At 37.9% G+C, this 25,021-nt stretch overlaps 1 protein-coding gene across 2 annotated transcripts in view; it reads right to left on the bottom strand.

The window, feature by feature from the left end:
• The window catches only part of PDCD6IP (programmed cell death 6 interacting protein), a 71,650-nt gene that overhangs the window by 16,974 nt on the left and 29,655 nt on the right, over positions 1-25,021 (bottom strand). Inside the window, exons 7-11 of one of the 2 annotated variants that reach the window (XM_061395811.1) lie at positions 22,750-22,866; positions 14,062-14,284; positions 12,585-12,708; positions 6,625-6,802; positions 988-1,099 (exon numbers count right to left, since the gene is read on the bottom strand). In XM_061395811.1, coding sequence (XP_061251795.1) covers positions 988-1,099; positions 6,625-6,802; positions 12,585-12,708; positions 14,062-14,284; positions 22,750-22,866 — 754 coding nt within the window. Of the gene's footprint in view, positions 1-987; positions 1,100-6,624; positions 6,803-12,584; positions 12,709-14,061; positions 14,285-22,749; positions 22,882-25,021 lie in introns of both variants that reach the window. The other variant, XM_061395810.1, reaches the window with a different exon arrangement.

The following is a 25,021-nucleotide window of genomic DNA, read 5'->3' as shown; positions in this document are numbered from 1 at the left end:
ACTTGTCTCCCTGTCAGCCCCAAATCACTAGATGACAGGAACTGAGCTCCGGTCAGTCCTTGCATCTTTAGTGTTTTATAGCCTTAAAACATCCTTGTGGTTACAGTCCACTAAATAAAAGCCAACTGACATTAATCTTTTTCTACAACTCATGAATATAGAAAGATAACATTCACTCCAAAAACTGTTACAACTTATTTCAAAAAAGTTCCTGTCTCAAAAGATCACTCTTTAAATCTGACTTATAAGAAAAGCAGATACATTTTTAGAAAAATCACAATAGTATTAAATGCTTTTTACAGAGAAATAAAGCAAGTCTAGATATTGTTTCGGAGAAGGCGATGGCACCCCACTGCAGTACTCTTGCCTGGAAAATCCCATGGACCGAGGAGCCTGGTGGGCTGCAGTCCATGGGGTCCCTATGAGTCAGATGCGACTGAGCGACTTCACTTCACTTTTCACTTTCATGTACTGAAGAAGGAAATGGCAACCCACTCCAGTGTTCTTGCCTGGAGAATCCCAGGGACGGGGGAGCCTAGTGGGCTGCCGCCTATGGGGTCGCACAGAGTCGGACACGACTGAAGCACCTTAGCAGCAGCAGCAGCAGATATCGTTTATCTAAACAAGCACAAAATCTTTATAATCAAAGTCTTAAAAATAATTGGCTTCAGGTTAATTTTAAAACTCATCCTTTACTACCTGGTAGTATTACTACTAAATGAAATGAAATCACAACACCATATATTTATATATATTTCATTTATCTTTTTTTTACAATACGCAGAAAGCTTGGAACAGGAAGTCAGAGTCACAGGATCATTTTAATTTTCACTTTCTTAAGAATCTGAATTTATCATGATGAACATTCTTGTTATTTTTTATTTTACATGGAACTGAAGAAAAACACCTGGCTTTTCATATGAAGCCTAATTCAATCAAGCAAAATGAGAACTTACTCAAGTGAAAGTCATTTAGGGACATTTTTACCTGCTCTTAAAGGCTTATAAAGTTCATTGGATGGCGTCCTTTGCCAACGTTCCTTGAATTTTGCCCTTAAATCATTGTCAGTCGCTTCTTCTTCATCCAACAACCTTAATGACTTTTAAAAAGGAGGCAAAGCAACAGTGAACTATCATTTCTGGTGTAAAAAACTTTAAAACGTTTTTAAAATGATCATACTCAATATAGGTGAGAATTAGTGAGCTAGGACTATTCCTACAGTACTGATTAGAATATAAATTAGTACAATAATTCCCACTGCAGAAATCCAAATCTTAATATACTTAACAAAACATCTTGTAAAATTTAAGGCTAAGTTAGCCATTACCGTACTCAGTAAAATTAAGATGACTAAGAGATTATGGAGTTGGTGATAGACAGGGAAGCCTGGCGTGCTGTGATTCATGGGGTCACAAAGAGTCTGAGCGACTGAGCAACTGAACTGAAGAAATTATGTACATCCATATACCAAAACTACTTTTAAACAAAGATTTTTTTTTAAGATTAAATAAACAGAAAGCCTTTAGAACTTTGAAGCCATAAACAAAACAAAGAGAAAACTGATTAAGTCATACAAATAGAAGATTTAGATGTCAACCCAATACAACAAACTGAAAATTAACATTAAAAAAAAAAGCCTTTCGAATGCAGAGCTGAGAAAGCAAGACATTAGAGGCAGAAAGTGCTAATCCACCAACAGACTCAAGTGCTAGAGCCAACAGCACCTGTGAACGCCTGACAGTTTAGAGCAGAGGTCGGCGAACTTGGTGTCCAATGTTAGAGTAAATATTTTAGGATTGGGGACTACAGTCTCACATATTCTTTTAAAAAAAAAAAAAAACCAATTTCCTACAAGTGGTAAAAATCATCCTTCACTAGTGAACCATATAAAACAGGCCACAAGGTGGAGCTGGCCTACCGTCCATAGTGCACCAACTACACATTCTCTAGTGGCTCAGAATGTTCATTTAACAGGAGACAAGAAACACAGGTGGGGCTAATATGAGTAGGAGATCAGATCAAAGGCACCATCTTCCCTCAAATGGGGACTTCCAAATAGATGACACTCAGTGGATGAGTATTTAAAGGAAAATTGACCAAATGAAGGGAATTTGACCATCTGAACCATGGCTCTATACAGAAAAGAAAAGAATATCACCTTAAGATTCCTAACGAAAAGCCTGAATTTAGGACTGGAAATGACTACCTGCATGACACAAACTCCTAAAATGAATTTCAAAATAAAAGATTAACCACACACACACAAACAAAACCCTCCAAAAAAGTTTTAAAATACAGGAAACACACAAACAAAAACACTGAAATAAGAGCAAACAAACTGGTATGAGAAAAAAATCAGGAAAAAACAACAAATCACAGAACCAAACCACAAAGACTACTGACCCCGAGATAAGATAAAGAATATAAACTAAACATATTTAATATGTTTTAGAGTAAAAATATGACAGGAGAAAGAAAATGAGAAGAATTGAAAAAGAGCCAAATAAAATTTCTGGAAATTAAAGAAATTATAAAATTAGGAAGCTAATGGATAGTTAAAAAACTGCTGGGATATAACTGAAGAGAACTAGTGAACTGAACGACCGACCAGAAGAATCAGGCAGAAGGAAGCACAGAGCAACAGAAAACCCAGAAAAATAAACTGAGAAGATTCAACATCAGAGATGGAGAAAGACATAATAATGAGAATTGGGGAAAAGCAATATTCAAAGAAGTGAAAACTAAGAACTTTCCAGGATGGATGAAAGACACAATTTCTCAAATTCACTGAATCCAATGGAATATCAAGCAACTTAAATAAAAGAAAACCCATACCCAGACACATCATAATAAACTATAAACAAGAAAAATAAGTATACAACTTTCATGCTGTCAAAAAGGGGGAAAAAAAAAAGAAAAAATGGAGGGAACTCTAAAACCATAAAAAGTGAGGGTGAGGAGGAACCAAAGAAAGAAAATAGAGAAATCAAAAGAGTAAGACAACTGTTGTACAAAAATATGGTTCCAAATATATGAATAACTTAACCCTCCAGGAAGAGATGAAGACTGTCAAGCTAAAAGTAAAGGAAAAATCTTATTACCATATGCTATTTACAAAAGACACAATCACAAAAACACACAAGTTGAAAGTCATACACACAAGAAAATTACAGACCAGTATCCCTTACGAATATAACTGCAAAATGCCCAACAAAGTACTACCAAACCAAACCTAGCAGCTCATTAAAAGGACTCTACACCATGACAGGAGAAGGCAATGGCACCCCACTCCAGTACTCTTGCCTGGAAAATCCCATGGACGGAGGAGCCTGGTAGACTGCAGTCCATGGGGTCACTAAGAGTCCGACACGACTGAGCGACTTCACTTTCACTTTTCACTTTCATGCATTGGAGAAGGAAATGGCAACCCACTCCAGTGGGTTGGAGAATCCCAGGGACGGCGGAGCCTGGTGGGCTGCCATCTATGGGGTTGCACAGAGTCGGACACGACTGAAGCGACTTAGCAGCAGCAGCAGCAGCACACCATGACAAAGTGGGATAACCTAGGCATGCAAGGGTGGTTCACACTGAAGAATCAGTTAATGTAATACTCTGTATTAGTAGAATGAAGGGAGAAAATCCATGTGATTATCTTGAGATACAGAAAAAACATCTGACTAAATCCAACACCCTTTTATGATAAAAGCACTCAACAAATTAAGAATGGAAAGGAACTTCCTCAATCTGAGAAGAGCCATCTATGAAAAACTTAATAGATTAACAGTGAAAAACTGGAAGGTTTTCCCCTAAGCTGACGATCAAGACAAGTCTGTGGACTCTCACTGCTTAAACCAGGATTGAACTGGCTGGCGCAATTAGAGTAAGAAATAAAGGGCATCCAAAAGTGGAAAGGAAGAACTACCTATAGTTGCAAATGGTATGACTTTTTATATGAAAAAATCCTAAGCAATCCATAAAATAACTATTAGAGAGAATAAACAAATTTAGTAGAGTTGCAGAAAACAAAATCAATGCACAAAATCAGCTGTATTTCTATACTCTAGCAATGAAGAATCCAAATAGGAAATTAAGATAATTCTATTATAACAGCATCAAAAAGAATAAAATAACTAAGAATCAGTTTAATCAAGGAAGTAAAGTACTTGTACAGTGAAAAGTATAAAACACTGATGAAATAAATTAAATGGAAAGACAGCCTCCATCCGTGGACTGGAAGCCGTAATACTGTTAAAGACAAGTAATATTCCTCAAATTGATCTAAACATTCAATACAATTCTCATTAAACTCCTACTAATTTTAGGATTTTCTACATATAAGGTCAAATCAAATCATAGTAAGATACCATTTCATAGCCACAAGGGTGGCTTTTTTATTTTTTAAGACAATTATAAGGGTTAGCAAGGATGTGGAGAAATTTGGAACCTTCATACACTGTTGGTAAAATGTAAAAGGGCACAGCTACTTTTGCAAACCAGTTTCACAGTTCCTCAAAAAGTTAAACACAATATTACTGTACAACCCAGTAATTCCACTCCTATGTATATAACCCAAGAGAACTGAAAACAGTTGTTCAAACATAACCTGTTCACAAATAACAGCATTATGCTGAATAACCAAAAAGTGGGAACATCCCAAGTATCTATTCCTGATGAATGGATAAATAAAATACTTAATGATACATCCACACAATGGAATATTTAACTACAAAAAGAAATGAAGCAGTGACAGATGCTGTGACATGAATGAACCTTGAAAAGATGCTAAGTGAAAAAGGCAAACTTCAAAGGCATGATTCCATTTATCTGCAATGTCCAGAATGAATAAATCTATACAAACAGAAATCAGATTTGTAGTTGCCAAGAACAAGGGGAATGGGAGAAAGAGGACTGACTGTTAACTAGTACAGGCTTTCTTTTGGAGGTGATGAAAATGTTCCAGAATTAGACTGTGTTGGTGCTCATACAATATTGTGAATGTACTAAAAACAACTGGATCATACACTTAAAAGAGATCAAAATGGTGAAATTTTATGTTATGTGAATTTTACCTCAAAAAGAAAAAAGACACATGTAAGATAAATGTAGGTGATTTATGAAAAGAACCAATTAAATATCCTTATTCTGGAAATGAAAAACATAGGGGGAAAATGCAATAGAGCGGCTGAAGAACACAAAAGGCAGAGCTAAACAGGCAATCAATGAGCTGGGAGGCCAGTCTCAGATGGTCGCCCACATAGAGAAAAAGTAATAGAAATGTTAAGAGATGTGAAGAACTAACTCAGAAGCACTGCCATCAATCTAACAGGAATTCATTAGGAGAGAATGGACAAAAAAGAATAACTGAAGAAATAGAACCCATGAATCTAAGGTGGAAAGGATCCAACAGATCCCAAGCAAGATAAAATTTATCATTTAAAAAATAAATTAGTGGACACTTCAAATTATCTGAAAACCAAGACTTGAATTAAATTTGCTACCAGAGACATAAACACTCAAAAACAGTATCAGCTTCACAACTTAATAACATACTTAAAATGAAACTACAAGTACAACCAAGAAAATGAGTCTAATTCATCAGGCTGTTAGGAAGATAAAATAAATAAAAATACCTCATAAGAGAGGCAGACAACAAACATACCATACACACTAATAAAGCCAGTTATTCCTTAATTATGAGATGAGATTTTTCCACATTAATATTTGTTTTATTTTAGTTAAGCTCTTAAGTAACCCTGCGGAGAAGGCAATGGCACCCCACTCCAGTACTCTTGCCTGGAAAATCCCATGGATAGAGGAGCCTGGTGGGCTGCCATCTGTGGGGCTGCACAGAGTCGGACACGACTGAAGCGACTTAGCAGCAGCAGCAGTAAGTAACCCTGGAAGGTATATATTCTCCTTCCCAAGGTTCGCACTGTCATAGTATATAAGTACTCTGTCTTTGCCCCAAAGTATTTGGAAACAGTGATTGAAACATCATGGATTAAAGCATTGATAACAGAAGTCACCTAAAAGAGACATGACTCCTAAACTGTCAAAAACGAAAATAACCAGTATGAACACATTTATAGCTAAAGAAACAAATGTATCAGTTAGCAGAAAGAGGCGAAAGCACCTTAAAAGCAGAATAACACTGGCAAATAGTTGACTTTAGCCAACAAACGTTAGTGCTACATTCCTCATGATAAAATACCCTTGCCATCTGAAGATGAGCATGGTGGGCTTGGAAAACATATGATGGCCTAACTTCCTTAGTCTGATTCCTTGTTCACCACAGACTGAATGTTTCACAAGAAAAAAAAATCCTTAATAATGAAAAAGTCTGAACAGTGTGTGTGATAGTGATTTCCCACAGTATACTAGTTTCAGACAATGGTCGTAATGCACACTTATATACCCTTAAGACATATAAACCCATTCTCACTCAGAATTCCTCTTAAACTGAAGGGCAGACTATGGGCCACAATAAATTAACCTGAATGATGACTGCTACCCTGTGAAACCACAGGAAGAAGCAGGAAGAAGCCTCCTGTCCCAATCCCTGCTGGACACCAAGGGGCCAAAGAGTATTTTATTTACCTGAAAAGCAAACCTCTTAAAACATACCTCGTCGAGGATTTCTCTATTTCTTTGAAGAAGTTCGGGTAGCTCTTTGAACAACTGATCAACGGTCTGGATGCCTCCCTGTTCAATCACAGATGTGGACTTGGTCAATATAGACTGAGGTACGGTATCTCCAGATAAATCTTCAATTGCTGCTGGAAGATTAAGGGAAGCTAACACCCTGAAAAAATGAGATACTATGTCATCTAAAGGTCTAATCCTTTCAAACACTAGCAGCGGAGTTATCACTCCAAAAAAGTGGATAAGCCCTGTAAATGGAAACATAAAGCAAAGACAAAGGAAAAACAGAAAATCAGGAATTGAGAAAATTAAATAAAACATTAGAGAATTAAGTTAGATTCACAGTTCAGAACTGAGAGCCAAAATGTTTAAAAGTTACATTAAAATATACTAGATACCTTTGGCTCACTGGTTAAACATTACTTCTTTCACTCTAATTAAAAGTAAAAAATTCTATTTTAAGAATGTGATCTTTTATCACACTCCTGATTCTTATACTGTCAGTGATAAAAGAGAAATAATACACTAAATAGTTATAATTTCACATCAGTTCAGTTGCTCAGTTGTGTCCGACTCTTTGTGACGCCATGGATTGCAGCACGTCAGGCCTCCCTGTCCATCACCAACTTGCATAGCTTACTCAAACTCAGGTACATCAAGTCGGTGATGCCATCCAGTCATCTCATCCTCTGTTGTCTCCTCGTCCTGCCTTCAATCTTTGCCAGCATCAGGGTCTTTTCCATTGAGTCAGTTCTTCACATCAGGTGGCCAAAGTTTTGGAGTTTCAGCTTCAACATCAGTCCTTCCAATGAATATTCAGGACTAATTTCCTTTAGGATGGACTGGCTGGATCTCCTAGCAGTCCAAGGGATTCTCTTAAAAGTCTTCTCCAACACCACAGTTCAAAAGCATCAATTCTCTGGCTCTCAGCTTTCTTAACAGTCCAACTCTCACACCCATACATGACTACTGGAAAAACTATAGATTTGACTAGACAGATCTTTGTTGGCAAAGTAACGTCTCTGCTTTTTAATAAGCTGTCTAGGTTGGTCACAGCTTTCCTTCCAAGGAGCAAGTGTCTTTTAATATCATGGCTGCAGTCACCATTTGCAGTGATTTTGGAGCCCCAAAAATAAAGTCAGCCACTGTTTCCACTGTTTACCCATCTATTTGCAATGAAGTGATGGGACTGGATACCATGGTCTTAGTTTTCTGAATGCTGAGCTTTAAGCTAGTTTTTTCACTCTTGTCTTTCACGTGCATCCAGAGGATCTTTAGATCCTCATCACTTTCTTCCATAAGGGTGGTGTCATCTGCATATCTGAGGTGATTAATATTTCTCCCAGCAATCTTGATTCCAGCTTGTGCTTCATGAAGCCCAGCGTTTCTCATGGTGTACTCTGCATGGAAGTTAAATAAGCAGGGTGACAATATACAGCCTTGATGTACTCCTTTCCCGATTTGGAACCAGCCTGTTGTTCCATGTTCAGTTCTAACTGTTGCTTCCTGACCTGCATATAGGTTTCTCAAGAGGCAGGTCAGGTGGTCTGGTATTCCCATCTCTTTCAGAATTTTCCACAGATTGTTGTGATCCACACAGCCAAAGGCTTTGGCATAGTCAATAAAGCAGAAATAGATGTTTTTCTGGAACTCTCTTGCTTTTTCCATGATCCAGCGGATGTTGGCAATTTGATCTCTGGTTCCTCTGCCTTTTCTAAATCCAGCTTGAACAGTTGCAAGCTCACAGTTCACATACTGTTGAAGTCTGGCTTGGAGAATTCTGAGCATTACTTTGCTAGTATGTGAGATAAGTGCAATTGTGTGGTAGTTTGAACATTCTTTGGCATTGCCTTTCTTTGAGACTGGAATGGAAACTGATCTTTTCCAGTCCTGTGGCCACTGCTGAGCTTTTCAAATTTGCTGGCATATTGAGTGCAGCACTTTCACAGCATCATCTTTTAGGATTTGAAATAGCTCAACTGGAATTCCATCACCTCCACTAGCTTTGTTCGTAGTGATGCTTCCTAAGGCCCACTTGACTTCGCATTCTAGGATGTCTGGTTCTAGGTGAGTGATCACACCACTGGGGTTATCTGGGTCATGAAGATCTTTTTTGTATAGTTCTTCTGTGGATTCTTGCCACCTCTTCTTAGTATCTTCTGCTTCTGTTAGGTCCATACCATTTCTGTCCTTATTGTGCCCATCTTTGCATGAAGTGTTCCCCTTGGTATCTCTAATTTTCTTGAAGAGCTCTCTAATCTTTCCCATTCTGTTGTTTTCCTCTATTTCTTTGCACTGATCACTGAGGAAGGCTTTCTTATCTCTCCTTGCTATTCTCTGGAATTCTGCATTCAAATGGGTATATGTTTCCTTTTCTCCTTTGCCTTTCACTTCTCTTCTTTTCTCAGCTATTTGTAAGGCCTCCTCAGACTACCATTTTGTCTTTTTGCATTTCTTTTTCATGGGGATGGTCTTGATCATTGCTTCCTGTACAGTGTCACGAACCTCCATCCATAGTTCTTCAGGCACTCTATCAGATCTAATCCCTTGAATCTATTTCTCATTTCCACTGTAAAGTCATAAGGGATTTGATTTAGGTCATATCTGAATGGTCTGGTGGTTTTTCCTACTTTCTTCAATTTAAGTCTGAATTTGGCAATAAGGAGTTCATGATCTGAGCCATAGTTAGCTCCCAGTCTTGTTTTTACTGACTGTATAGAGGTTCTCCATCTTTGGCTACAAAGAATATAATCAATTTGATTTTGGTATTGACCATCTGGTGATATCCATGTGTAGAGTCTTCTCTTGTGTTGTTGGAAGAGGGTGTTTGCTATGACCAGTGCGTTCTCTTGGTAAAACTCTGTTAGCCTTTGACCTGCTTTGTTTTGTACTCCAAAGCCAAATTTTCCTGTTACTCCTGGTATCTCTTGACTTCCTACTTTTATATTCCAGTCCCCCAAGAACTCCACAATTACAGCTCGCTGCTGAACAACCATCAACTGGAGAATGTTGGATCCCACCAAAAAGATACCCCACGTCCAAGGGCAAAGGAGAAGCCCCAGCAAGACGCTAGGAGGAGCAGAATCGTGTTTAGAATCAAACCCCATACCCACCAGACACACTCAGAGGGCTCAAACAAACCTTGTGCACACCAGGACCCAGAGACTTACACCAGAACTTAAACAGAACTGGGGAAAGAGACTCTTGGAGCATACAAACAAAACCTTGTACACACCAGGACCCAGGAGAAAGGACCAGTGACCCCATAAGAGACTGACCCAGACTTGCCCGTGAGTGTCCAGGAGTCTCCACCGGAGGCATGGGTCAGCGGTGGCCTGCTTCAGGGTCAGAGGCACCTTTTGAAGGAAGTGGCCATTATCTTCATTACCTCCACCACAGTTTGGCCTCAGGTCAAACAACAGGGAGGAAACACAGCCCCACCCATCAACAGAAAATTGGATTAAAGACTTACTGAGCATGGCCCTGCCCATCAGAACAAGACCCAGTTTCCCCCTCAGTCAGTCTCTCCCATCAGGAAGCTTTCATAAGACTCTTATCCTTCTCCATCAGAGGGCATATAGAGTGGAACCCACAATCACAGAAAACTAACAAAACTGATCACATGGACCACATCGTTGTCTAACTCAATGAAACTATGAGCCATGCCACTGTAGGGCCACCCAAGACGGACGGGTCATGGTGGAGAGTTCTGACAAAATGTGGTCACTGGAGAAGGGAATGGCAAACCACTTCAGTAGTCTTGCCCTGAGAACCCCATGAACAGTATGAAAACGCAAAAAGACAGGACACTGAAAGATGAACTCCCCAGGTCGGTAAGTGCCCAACATGCGACTGGAGATCAGTGGAGAATTAACTCCAGAAACAATGAAGAGAGGGCACCAAAGCAAAAACACCACCCAGTTGTGGATGTGACTGGTGATAGAAGCAAGGTCCAATGCTGTAAAGAGCAATATTGCATAGGAACCTGGAATGTCAGGTCCATGAATCAAGGCAAATTGGAAGTGGTCAAACAGGAGATGACACAAGTGAACGTCAACATTCTAGGAATCAGCAAACTGAAATGGACTGGAATGGGTGAATTTAACTCAGATGACCATTATATCTACTACTATGGGCAGGAATCCTTTAGAAAAAATGGAGTAGCCCTCATAGTAAACAAAAGACTCTGAAATGCAGTACTTGGATGCAAGTGCAAAAACGAGAGAATGATCTCTGTTCATTTCCAAGGCGACCATTCAATATCACAGTAATCCAAGTCTATGCCTCAATAACTAATGCTGAAGAAGCTGAAGTTGAATGGTTCATTGAAGACCTACAAGACCTTCTAGAACTAACACCCAATTTCACATCATCTAGGCATAATGTCAAGAGGACATAGTTGATATACATATTAATACAGAATTTCCATTTGTTTTGTTTTGTGGCACAGTAAATATTAATCTATTACTTCATTTATATAATGGGAGGAATATTTGGGTAAACTTATGCTGTCTTCCTGCTGGAAAAAGAAAAATGAGGTCAAAACATACTCATTCATCAAAATTAAGAACATGAAAAAGCAAACAAGACTAGGGAAAAAAAAAACTCAGTAACATATCTGACAAAAGACTTACCTCTAGAATATCTAAAGAACGCTTTAAAGATATTAAGAAAAAAAATGAGCAATAGATTTCAACACATGACAAAAGACATGAAGGGCTAATAAGCACATGAAGAGTTGCTCAATATCATTAGTCACCAGGGGGAATGCAAACTGAACCACAATGAGACACTGCTACACACACACTACAATAGCTAAAATCAGAGAGACTGACAATGCTAAGTTCTGACGAGGCGCCAAGAAAGCGAGCTTCTCAAATGGTGCAGGAACAATGACTCTGGAAAACCATCTGGCCATTTCCTGTGAAGTAAACATACACTAACCATACAACTCAACAATTCTGTAATCCTAGGTTATTTGCTCATGAGAAATAAAACATGTCCACAGAAAAATGTGTACACCCATGTTCGTAACAACCAAAATGTCCACCAATAGGTAAAAGTAACAAACTATTTGACCGTCAAAAGGAATACTGCTAAGTAATAAAAAGGATCAAACTGATACATATACCATGATTATGCCAAGTGAAAGAAACCTAAGATATTTTTAATACATACTGTTACATGCTGTACATACTATATTATATATTATACATTACTATAACAATACCATACACTGTATATATCATACTATATATGCAATGTACTATTTACTGTATATAATACACTATAAAATCTACATATTGCACACACTATAATGATTACATTTATATTAAAATTATATAAAAGGTAAAACTAACCTATGGTGACAGGGAGCAGATCAGAAGTGGCTAGAGGGTGGAGGAGAAGACATTGAATGGAAAGGCGTGAGGGAATTTTTCTCGGGTGATAGAAATGTTCTCTACTTGATCATGGTGGGTAGTTACATGGCCACACACATTTATCAAAAAACAACTATACATTTAAAATGGATTTATTTTGTTGTGTAAAATTATACTCAATATATTTTTTTAAATGATAAATTATTTTGTCTTCAATCCACCAAAAACAAGAACTTGTTCAGAATATTGAATGTACATGTATCTGAACTTTAAAAGTTCATTTCTATTTCTCATTTCCCTCAAATAAATACCCCCAAAATACAAATCAGTGGCCACATATTTTCACTTTGTTTCAGCAGTTAAATTTCTTCCAGTTATATCTGCTTTGTTGTTGGGGCTCAGTAAATATAGTGTTCCCAAGAAATGTGTGTGTGTCTATATTCGCTATTTCAAATATCCTTAACATTCAGTTCTAAGCTCAGAAAAGTACAATGTTCATAAATAATCCATCAGGAAACATCAGAAATTTAGATAAAGTTATGAAAGTTAAGCCCTACTTACCCATTTGCCAAAGTGGTGGCTTCTCTCATCTGAGCAATTGATCTGTTAACTAAATCAGCTTTCCTCTGATTATAGGCAGCCAAAGACTGCTGGACTGACACAGGAACCATCTTCTCAAACAGATCTAAAAAGAGGAATCAATTTCAATAAAGTTTTAAGACAAAAACTCAAACTATAAAGTGACCATATCTCCTTTCCAATATTCACATTAAAAGTCTTCAAACATTTAAAAAAACAAAACTAAATCTATTGAAAGGACAATGATAAAGAGAATTTTTAGATCACTGTATTCACAGGCAATGATAATGAAGGCTTTTCCTTGAACTTAATTTTCTTAAAGATGTGTTTATCATTAAGTTTAAGGGATCTTTGGTGAAGAAGATCTACACAAGAGAAAACAATACTCATTCATTGATAAAACTGACCATAGTACCATGGTTTCCAGCTCTACCACTTCCTGGCTCTGCAACCTTGAGCAAATGACTTCACCACTCTCCATCAGTATACTCAGCAGTCAAATGGGGACAATAACCACACCTGCCTCGTGTAGCTGCTATGAGAAGTAAATGAACTAATATTTTAAAGTGCTTAAAAGAGCTTTTGGCACACGGTAAACACTTTGAGCTTGTTAAACAGAAGTAAGTACAGTAGTCCCATGGTGTCCTCAGGGGACTGGTTCCAGGACCCTCAGTGGGTACCAGGCTCTGAGGATGCTCAAGTCTCCTACATGAAGTGGCACAGTGTTTGCACATAGCTTACAGATATTCTCTCATACACTTTAAATCATTTCTAGCTTATTTATAAAACTTAATACAATGTAAACGCTATGTGAACAGTTGCAGAGTATTGCAAATTCAAGTTTTGCTCTTTTTGGAACTTTCTGGAAATTTTTTCTGTGACTATTTTCAGTCAGCAGTTGCTTTAAATTCATAGCTGTGGAACCACAGATACAGATGGCCAACTCTAAAACAACCATCCAATAACTTAGAAATATTAGATCCCTGGGGTCTCAGCTAGAGGCTACCATATATTGATTGCATAGACCTACAATAGTCAAGGATATTATGACATTTACTTATCTGATACAACCATGACTCCAGAAGCTTATATGCTTAAAGTCATACTTATATACGTTTATTCTTAATACCAGAATCTTAAATAACAAATGTTAACAAAAAGACAGATCAGATCAGATCAATCGCTCAGTCGTGTCCAACTCTTTGCAACCCCATGAATCGCAGCACAAAAGACAAGCGCTCATTTAAGTCTTTATAGTTACTCAGTTTCAAGTTTTCTGACTCTGTTGTATACTTTATGCTTTACTACCATTTACTGTCCATCTTAAAATTTCACTGTTAACATGAATAAAATTATATTCAAAGCATACAAATGCAACTATGTGATTTTAGCTACAAAAAATAGATTAAACTGGAGAAAAAATACCTAACACTAAAGTGCCTCTGAATAGCTGACATACCAGTGAATTTCTGGCTGATGGGTACGTTGACTGGAGTAGATTTCACAAGTGTGGCTTTGCCAATAGGGTCCAGATCTTTAAGGTCTGGAACTCGATCATGATAGATGAAGTCATTATCCTTCTTTGCCGCAGTAAGGGCACGGCTGATTTTGTCAGAGAATTCCTTCACGTTGACGTATTCATCATAGCGAGATGCCACTGTTTTTATCAATTCTGCTGCATGCTAGCAAGAAAATGTTAAAAAAGAAAAAAAAAGTTTTCTTTTTTTCCAACAAATATCCAAGCTTTGGTTTTTTAAAAAAATCTTTAAAGACCAGCATTACTAGCATTGTGATCAACAGAACAACCTAGCAATTCAACCTAGCAATTCTCTTATCAAAAATAACCAAAACATCAAAAATGAAGAATACATAGCAGACACCCCTCTAAGACATGAATGAATTACCAAGAGAATAAAAGAAATCAAAATTATAAACTGACATTGAGGAAAGCTGTCTCTGGCTGTTGGGTATTTCTGTATCCAAAGGACTAGCAATTAAAATGCATTAAAGGCCTTCAGGCAGACTTAAGACAGGGGTCTTGAAACTACCTAAGACAGCAAACTAGAAAGAAGAAACATCCCCTTCACCGCCCCACCCCTACATGAAGGCAAAACCTCAAAGGGCTATATGTGGGATGAAAATGGTGGGTCAGAAAACTACTCTGCAACACAGGAAAACAACAAAGAAGCATGTCATGTCAGCAACAATCGGAATTTTTTCTTTAAAAGCTGCCCTTGCGATGCAAAAGATGAACATAGCCTTACATAAATTTAGGGCTCAAATTACTTAGGTGATATTGGGTACAGTAACACCAAATAAAATTGATAATCAAGTCAAAAGCTATTGAGGATAAATGCAGTAATATAATGTTTAACATCTGACAATTTGCCAGAAAGATATAAACTTCACAAATGTTGTATTTAAAAGCCTTTATGTTATTAGGTAGTTAGAATGAGTCCAGAATGGTGGTGGCTAAAAGACAAGGAAGGGAAAAGCCTGCAAAAATAGAACAAAGGAAGGTCAAAGGAAGGTCCGAGGACCAGAGTGAGGACCTCAGGTAGAACAAACCTCTAGCTACCCCAATTTGCATAGGGCAGGCCCAGGGGGAAGAAAAAACATATAAAAAGAGGAGCCAAAGGGCTCGCTCTCTCTCTCTTCTCATGAGGTCTCCACATGACCTCTCTACATGACCTCATGCCTCAAGGATGGATTTTCCTGCTATTATCTAAATAAAATAGAGCTGTAACACGGAGCTGTAACACTGATTTGTCTAAGAGCTATAACACAGTCCGTTTGAGACCTGAGAGCTATAACACAGTTTGTCCAAGACCTAAGAGCTGTGACACGCCGAGGGCTTTAATGTCTGTCACTCCAAATCTTTGTTGTGACGAGACAGAACAGAGGAGCATACACTCGCTTGACATCTATATAAACAATTATAATAAAAAACTGATAAACCTATCCATTTTATTATCATTAGAGTGCATGATTTTAACACTCTTTGTTTCAGCAATAAATGGACCAAGTAAACCAAAAATGTTTAAGATTACAGAAGTTCTGAACAACACAATTAATGAGTTTGACTTATCAGACATGGAGAACCCTGGACTCCACAATTACAGAATACATAATAGTCTCAGGCTTATAAAGAACATCTGTAGTGACCACATGAAGACATAAAAGCAAAAACACCAAAAGATAAAGTAAAAACATCAAAATTACAAGATTATAAGAATGGTTTAATGTTAGAAAACCTATTTATATAATTCTCCAAATAATAAATTTAAGTTTAAAAAAATCAAATTATCTCATAGATGTTGAAAAATCATTTAATAAAATATTCACTCTTGACTTTTCTTAAATCTTAGTAAAATAAAAATAAATATCCAGTTCCTTAATACATTAAAATTTTAACCCTCAATGCTGATATCATGCTTAGCAGAAAAATAAAATATTCCTAGAGTTGAAATAAAACAAAGATCACCAGTATCATCATGAACATTGACCATGTAAAAATAACCAGACAAAAAAATGAAATTAGAGGTGTAAAATTCAGAAAACAAAAGGAACAATTTATTATTTACAGGTGATATATTTATTTGCATGCCAGAAAAATCTAAAAGAAACAACTATTCTACGTAAGAAGTAGTTTAGATACACAATCAACATAGAAAATACAGATAAACCACCACCAATCTGAAAAGATAACCAAAAACTAATAATCCAGTTACTAGCAATGGAAAGAAATCTTAAAATATTTGTGCAAGATTAATATGAAATAGAAATAAGGAAAACCAAAACAAACAAAAGCTACATCTTTAGTGTAAACTAGGAGATGGGAAAACACACAAATTTAAACCACTTTTTAAATCTGTACATCAAATTTGACTTGTAAATGTGATCAAACACTCTCCTAAATAGCAAAATTGGTATTAGAAGCAACAGAGCAGGAGAAACAAGGGAAGGCTAAGGGCCCACCCTGAGGGGAAAGTGCTTAGTTAAGCAAATCTGAAAACAATGAAATGCAATGAGGTGACAGCTGCCAGCTGATGATAAAGGAAAAGCCAAATGGCCTCCTGGAGCCAGACAAGGGTTGAAGGAAAAACAGAATTCTGAGGGGCCTTGACCCAAAAAGGCAGATAACGACAAGAACAGGGTTACTGGGTAAGCAGAAAAAAGGGCAGAAAAGTGGGGAGGAGGAAAAGGGATGAGCACTCAGAAAACGTCCACAGAGTACAAACTGTTACAGCAGATAAACCACCTAGAAAAGCAAAGGCACAAAAGTGGAATCCTTCCTACACCAGGCTTTGAGAACCAGAGGGGAAGGGCGCTACACAAGAAGGCTTGGAAAGATACCTGGTGTTCCCCTACCCAGGAACCTCTTTGACTAAAATCAAGCTCATTCAAACACAAGTAACCAACCAAAAAGGCATTCCATCTGTCTCAACACAAAGAAACCACAAGGAAAAGGGTGAAAATGAGCAGTGAAACTTTTCAACAGAAAACGAAAATTCACCAAAGAAAATGTTGCCACAGGGAATACTGGTGATTCAGTGGTTAGGACTCTGCACTTTCACTGCTGTGGCCCCAGGTTCAATCCCTGGTCAGGGAACTAAGATCACGCAAGGTATGAGGCACAGCCAAAAGAAAAAGAAATGGTGCCACAAACCAAAGAACACAGCCTACTAAAAAAGGTAAAATAAGCTAAAAGACATAAGGATGCAATCACAGTACCAAAAGAACACAAAATATGAACAGAGATGCTATTCAGATAGCAAGATAACAGTGGGTAACACTCAGGTAACAGTGGGTGATATTCTGATAGCAACAGAATGTGAAATGAGACCCGAAGAACTCAGTGAAGAAAAATATGAAATCATTTAAGAAAAGAAAGACTGAAATATTTATGCAAAGAACATGAAAGGGATAATAGGTTATCACAGAAACCACTGTAAGAAACATATAAAACAAGAAAAAGTAAAGACAATTCTACATGGCAGTTGGGGAGCAGAGGCCATTACAAACTGAAAATTCATGAGACCAATCAACCAAATGCAATGAGGACTGTACATGAATCCTTATTTGAACAAACTATTAAAGCACATTTTAGAAAAAAATCAAAGAAAACTAAACCAGGTTTGGGTAATATTAGGTTACTAGCTTACAAACTAGTACTAACTGTACTAAATAAGATGACATTGCAGTTTTAATTTTTTAAAGTCTTATCTATTAGAGGCATATACTTAAGTAACTTAAGGATGAAATGATACGTGAGATAGCTGTAAATACATCAAAAAAAAGAGGAAGGGGGAACAGATGAGACACAGAGAAAATATTAATAATCACTGAAACTGGGTAATAGATATTTGATGATTCTTATTTTTATATATATGTTTGAAGCTTTCCATAATAAATACTTAAATAAAATTCATACAGATGCATAAGCAGGAGCAATCAGGAAAATTCAGGGACTGAGAGATGATCACTACCAATTAGGTATTAAAACATTCTAAAGTGTCAATGAGTCAAATGGTATAGCTGGAACACGAACAGATAAAATGGGCCAATGTAGCAGAATAAAAATAGACCCAAATACATATGAAGGATTTAGTAAGTGATAAAGTCAAAATCTCAATGCAATGGGGTAAAGAAAGTCATTGCAGTAACCGATCTGAAGACAACTGGGTAGCCGTTTGAAAAAATAAAAATTGCATCCATCCTTCACATCACCTATCAGGATAAACTCCAAGTGGATCAAAGATCCAAGAATTGAATATAATATACAATGAATTACAGATGTACTTATACTCTGATATCAGCAATCCCATTTCCAGGAATTTAAAATATACCTGCTAATGTGGACTGAACTGTGTCCCCACCCCCACCCCCTCAGAATGTGTATGTTGATGCTCTAACTTCCCAAGAGATGGTACTTGGACATGGGGCCTTCGGGAGATCATGGAGAAGTCACGAGGGTGAGGCCCTGGTGAAAGGATTAGTGCCCTTGTAAGAAGAGACAACAGAAAGCATGCTGTCTCTCCCTACCATAAAAGTACACAGCAAGAAGTCAGGCTAGCAGTAGGTAAGCCCACCATCCTGACACCCTCAGAATTCTAGCCCCCTGAACTATGAGAAAATAAATTTCTGTTGTTTAAACCACCCAGTCTATGGTATTTTGTTATGGAAACCTGAGCCAAGACAACTACTAAAATACAAAATGCCACATTCACATAATTAATCACTGCAGTGTGGTTTGTAATAACAAATCTTGGAAACACACAAGTATCCAGCAATAACATGTGGTTTATATAATGAAGTACAATGCAGCTCTGAAGAGAAATGAGAAAAGTCTCTTAGCTGCTGTATGAAATGGAGAGGGCTTCAATATGCTGCTGCTGCTGCTAAGTCACTTCAGTCGTGTCCAACTCTGTGCGACCCCATAGACGGCAGCCCACCAGGCTTCCCCGTCCCTGGGATTCTCCAGGCAAGAACACTGGAGTGGGTTGCCATTTCCTTCTCCAAAGCATGAAAGTGAAAAGTGAAAGTGAAGTCGCTCAGTCATGTCCGACTCTGTGCAACCCCACAGACAGCAGCCCACCAGGCTTCCCCGTCCCTGGGACTTTCCAGGCAAGAGTACTGGACTGGGGTGCCACTGCCTTCTCCATTCAATATGCTATGTGAGAAAAATAAGATGCACAACACTACACAGAGCATGTATGTGCTCAGATGCCCAGTCACGTCTGACTCTTCACAACCCCAAGGACTGCAGCCTGCCAGGCTCCTCGGTCCATGGGATTTCCCAGGCAAGAATACTGGAATGGGTTGGCATTTCCTACTCCAAGGGATCTTCCCAACCCAGGGATCAAACCCACAATTCCTGTGTCTCCTGCACTGGCAGGTGGATTCTTTACCAATGTCCCACCCGTGGCATATGATCTCTTATATAAAGAACAGGAGAGTTAAGAATATGCATTAAGTGTGCGTGCACATGTGCACATTTCTGCTTATATTTTCAAAGAGAATAAAAAAAAAACACTGAAAGGATTAAATAAGAAATAAATGAAAATTACCTATGAGGCAGTGGGGGAAAAGGCTGTAGGGAATAAAACAGAAGGGAAAAGGTAGAGATCGGCTAAGTGTATGCCTGTTTTCCCCTTATATTGAAAATGTTCAAGTTCACAGAAAAATTAAAAGAACAAAACAATTGAGAAAAAACGCCTCCTCTGGCAAGTTTAACAACTGTTACCAATTTTGTCATATTTGCTCTCTTTCCCACATATACAGACCCTTTCTTTTTACATAACTGTTTGAAGTTCAGACATCACAACCCTTTATCCCTAAATATCTCAGCACATATCCAGTGAGGACACTCTCCTTAATACCTACAAACTAGTATCTAACAAAGAAAAAGCAATACTTTCATAAAGTCAGTCTTATCATCTTATTAGACTCCTCATTAATGAATTAAATAAATATCTGATATGTATCCATTTTATCTGAGTCACAATTTTACATCTATACAGAGGCATCCCTCAGTATCTGTGGGGGTTGGCTCCAGAACTCTTCACAGGCACTAAAATCTGAACGCTGGCCCCCTGGACCTACAGATTCTGTGTCTGCAGATTAAACATAGTACACGACCAGCAGTTGGTTGACTCCACAAATTCAGAAGCTGCCAGTATGGAGAGCCGAGTATTTATTCATTGAAATACACCTGCATGTAAGTTGACTTGGACAGTTCACATCTGTGTTGTTCAAGGGTAAACTGTATTTTTATGTCTTTTTAAAAACTGAGCCTTGGTAGCTTTAGAGACTCACCAGGACAATCAAGTAGACCCACTTCCTGGAGCCTAATGAACTATATTGTTCAAGAAGCGCACTTCCTGAGCTGTGTAAGCCCAGGTACAATTTTTCTTGGCCCCAGAAGTGAATTACCCACAGCAATTTTCCCTTTGCTATCTTACCTATTGCAGTGATATTCCTGAGTCCTGTGATTTGTTTTTTATCTCTGGCTTGCTCATGACTAATAAGCTTTCCCCCATTACTGTTAACAATGACTGCAAAACTGACTGAACGGTGCGACCATCAGGTGCATGGGGCATTCTGAGCAAAAGACTGCAGAGAATATGACTTACTGTTCATCGTTTTTGTCTGTTTTGTTCTCTTTGCCTATGTCTCAGCTCAAATCAAGTAAAAAAAATATATTTCATGCCTAATGGAAAGAGGAACAGCCCCAGGAGACATGAATCAGTAAGTATTTATGTTGTTAACTTCTGACCTATGACTAAAGCTAAAAAAGTGTCTAAAAGTGAAAGAAGTCCTTATCTCCTGTGTGAATTTGAAATAGCTTCCTTTTTCCAAAAAGGTTTTAAAAATTAGATTAAAATTTCAAAAGGAGATCTTATATAACTGGTTTATAGAGAATACTCATTTGAACATAAAAGTTCCAGAATTCCCCCAAAATAAAGAAGCTACACTCCTGTAAAACAAAGACCAGTTTACCAACAGTGGACCCTGAGAGAGGAATTCAGGATAAAAAACAAGATGACGCACTCCTCACGCTCTGGAAAAACAGGCCCCTTAGACAGATGTATATCTCAGGAAGAATTTTAATGAATTCAGATTCCTGTATCTTCCCATACACAGAAAAGCACTAAAATCATTAACCTGAGATATCTGTTCTTTGTGACTAGCAGTAATCTTTTACTGAAAGGTATGCTTGACTGGAGGTATTCTCTCATCAAAATCAAATATGAGCGGGTTTCTCCCCTACCTCTTCAGAAAGGTTCCTCGGAGCTACTGAGAGGCCATCTCCCAGGCCACTGCTGCTGCTGCTAAGTCACTTCAGTCGTGTCCAACTCTGTGCGACCCCATAGATAGCAGCCCACCAGGCTCCCCCATCCCTGGGATTCTCCAGGCAAGAACACTGGAGTGGCTTGCCATTTCCTTCTCCAATGCATGAAACTGAAAAGTGAAAGTGAAGTCGCTCAGTCGCCTCCGATTCTTAGCGACCCCATGGACTGCAGCCTACCAGGCTCCTCCACCCAAGGGATTTTCCAGGCAAGAGTACTAGAGCTCCCAGGCCACAGTCCTCAGTACAGTCCCTGAATAAAACTTACACTCCAATTCGTATGCTGTGTGCTTTTCTTTCAGTCGGTACTCCTGATACTTTAAATACACTACCCTGAAAAAAACTTTCCCCTAGAAACCCCTTTCTCAGAAGCATATGTTTTCATCTGCTTTCATATGATGCTAAGTTACTACAATCAAAGTGAATCCCTGGACAAATAAATGTTTGATAATCTGAGTGTGCCTTTCTCTGATTTTGTCAGTGTGGAGTATAATACAAGCATATATTTTATTTATTTTTTTATAAAACTTGGGTTTCTCTTCTCAAGAAAAGACTAATTACCCTGAACTTCCTAAGTAAGATTTGCATTGTATCTTCTAATACTAGTCCATACTTAAATTTCCTTAACAGTCCTCTTCCTACCATCTGCTGACCAACTCTTAAAATACAATCTGTATAACAGTGCTCGCCCCTGCTGCAAAGTTGACCCAGATACCATAGCAAGTTACTCACACACCTAGGGCAGATACCACAGCATAGAAGGTAGTCTGCTGATTACACGATCTATTTATATACATTACCACTGTCCTTCTCAAACTATGGAATTGTATGACCCAATTACAGACCAAGGCTATGCCACAAGTTAAGCACTCCACATCCTTTCTGGAGCATGACAATTAATTTAGAGTATTTTATACTAAAATAAACATGAGTAAATAAAAGAGAACTGAATGCAAAGTTAACATGAAATTTTTAGATAAAATAGGAAACTTCAAAAAGCACACAGTAGGTATGCTGTGCTGTGCTCAGCTGCTCTGTCACACAGAACTCTTTGTGACGCAATGTACTGCAGCCCACCAGGCTCCTCTGTCCATGGGATTTCCCAGGCAGCAACACTGGAGTGGGTTGCCACTTCCTTCATAGCCTGAAAAATAAAAACAATCACCCATCTTCATGGACAGGTGCAGTCAGTGGGAAAGCTTTTTATGAGCAAACTTTGGAATCTCACTAAAAAAAAGAAGAAAAAGGAAATCCAAGTATTCAAGTGACTTAAATATTTATTTCTAAGAAACTCACCTGTAGCCGTGCAATCTCTTCTCCAAATTTCTTCTGCTGTTTTGCCAGGATAGACTGGTGGTACTCAGCATAGGCCTGCATGATACAGGGCTTTGCAGCCAGGACAGGGAACACCTCCTGGAAATAAAAATACTGACCAGGGAGAGTCCAACCACACAAACCACCACAGACAACATGGGATGCAGGAAGAAAAAGGAAAAGGAGACAGAAATTAGAATCACCCCATTAATAGTTTAGAGATAGGTTAGTCATTAGGTGTAAACAGAGAAGACCACATGATTTTACGTGGACTGGATTCAATGAATTCAGGGTTTTTTTCTTCCAATTAGAATTAACAACTGGGTTTTTTAACTGTTAAATGTAGCCAATTTAGGTTTTTACAATTCTCTTTAAGCCATGAAGTCAACATTTTGTTTACAAAGAAATAAGGAAAGCATGCATTAGAAAGAGAAGTAGAATGGACATTCACAGAGGAACATCAAGCACAGGGCTTTAGCAGCTTTCTTGTGAGCCCTTACCCAGCTCTCAGTTAACTAAGACACCATTACTCACATATACTAATGAAACTGCTCTATAGCTGACTGTTTCATCATGTTTAAAAGACAAAAGACAGTGAAGTAAGTTCCCACTTAAATTTACAATCTAAGAGACTTTTAATAACAATGATTTTTAGCCATATAAAAACTACTCAGCATCACATAAAGACTAACATTTCAATACCATACACTCAAAAACACATAGCAGACAGACAAATGCACTGAGCTAATAACTAAAATGATAAAGTCTTACTTTGCCCTAATTTGTTTTGAAAAACGTTCCAACCAAAACTGATTTTAGAAGATCCAAAAACATGAACCAAAAAAGCAGTAGAGGGTCTTCCAAAATATCAAATCCTACCCTATAAGCTCAATGTTTTTAGGAAGTACATGCCATTTAATATCCAAGAAATATACTAGACAATCACTGTCTAGACAAAAAAAATAATAAGAGAAATGAAAACTGAATTACTACCTTGTTTGCTTTCCTGTCTCCCAGTGAATAATTTCCTAGCTTCCTGGGTCACTACTTGCAGATATTCCAGTTTTATAACTAGAATATGAAAATACCTGATGAGCTTTATTAGTCAAAAGGCAAAAATAAAAGACATCTAAAATCTCAAACTGCACTTATGCCAGTTCTCAAGGTTAAGTCTGGAGCAACTGGGTACTTAAACAGATTTTTCAAGGAATACCAGGAGTGGTGCAGAGGTAGTTTCCAAGTCTTTGTAGGTGACACTGTCTTCTCGCCAGGACAGGACTGAACTAACGGCCTCACAGGATTTAACAGTACACTGTGCAGCTGATCACGAGGTCTTTCAGATGAAGAAAAGGTGACAGGAAATCCCAAGTCTCTTAACAGCAACACTATTACTACTCAAGAGTCCTAGGCAAATTCTTCTACTGATCTCTTGGTGAATTTTAAATCTCCAGCATACTTCAAATTCCTTGATGCTCATATTCTGCTCATTCTCAACACTCATGTGTTGAGATACTTTCATGCTTTTTTATTTTGCCACAAAATTGTCTGCAATTTCATAATTTATAAAGATTCCTGAACGACTTATAAATCATTTTCCCTAAAAAAAGCACGTAACAAATACCATTTGCTAGCATACAGACAAAATGAATTCCTTGAACATTTCTGAAAGAAAGCAGTTGACTCTTACGACATTTCAATCTGTAAGCTTCTGTTTTTAAGCATACTGAATTTACCTCTCAGTCTGTCTGCTTTATCATTTACAAATGCTCATCCCTGACTAGTCTCTTCAAATGCTGCTTCAGAAAGGTTAACATTAAAACAATTAATACTTCCTGTGACACGAGGTTTTAGATGACGGTTTTCCTGAGCTGTACAACAGCAGCCCAATTCTCTGTCCCTGCTGGCAAAACTCAATTCTAATCAAAGTACGGGGTGATTTGTTAAGTTTCCTTTTCCTTTTGTCTTTATGTCTGTTTGTGTGCTTTAAGATTCATCTTTAAGAAAACAGGACAATAATTAAAAGCGTGAATAATCAACATGCTCAAGTATCATGCTGTACCAAAGGACCAATGATTCAAAACAATGCCCTGATCTGATAAAATTACTGGAGACAGGTATTCACAATTTTCCAGAAAGAGTTTTAGCTTCGAAAAATAAATTTAGTAAAGAACAGAAGCAAAGGCATTCGCTAAATATGAAAGAGAAAGTGTCATGCATCTTAAATTAAAAACTATTTCTACAAACATATTCTTCA

This window comes from Bos javanicus, chromosome 22 (genome assembly GCF_032452875.1).
Source record: "Bos javanicus breed banteng chromosome 22, ARS-OSU_banteng_1.0, whole genome shotgun sequence".
Classification (NCBI taxonomy): domain Eukaryota; kingdom Metazoa; phylum Chordata; class Mammalia; order Artiodactyla; family Bovidae; genus Bos; species Bos javanicus.
The sequence above is the reverse complement of the archived record's forward strand: the minus strand, read 5'-3'. Positions and strand labels throughout refer to the sequence as shown.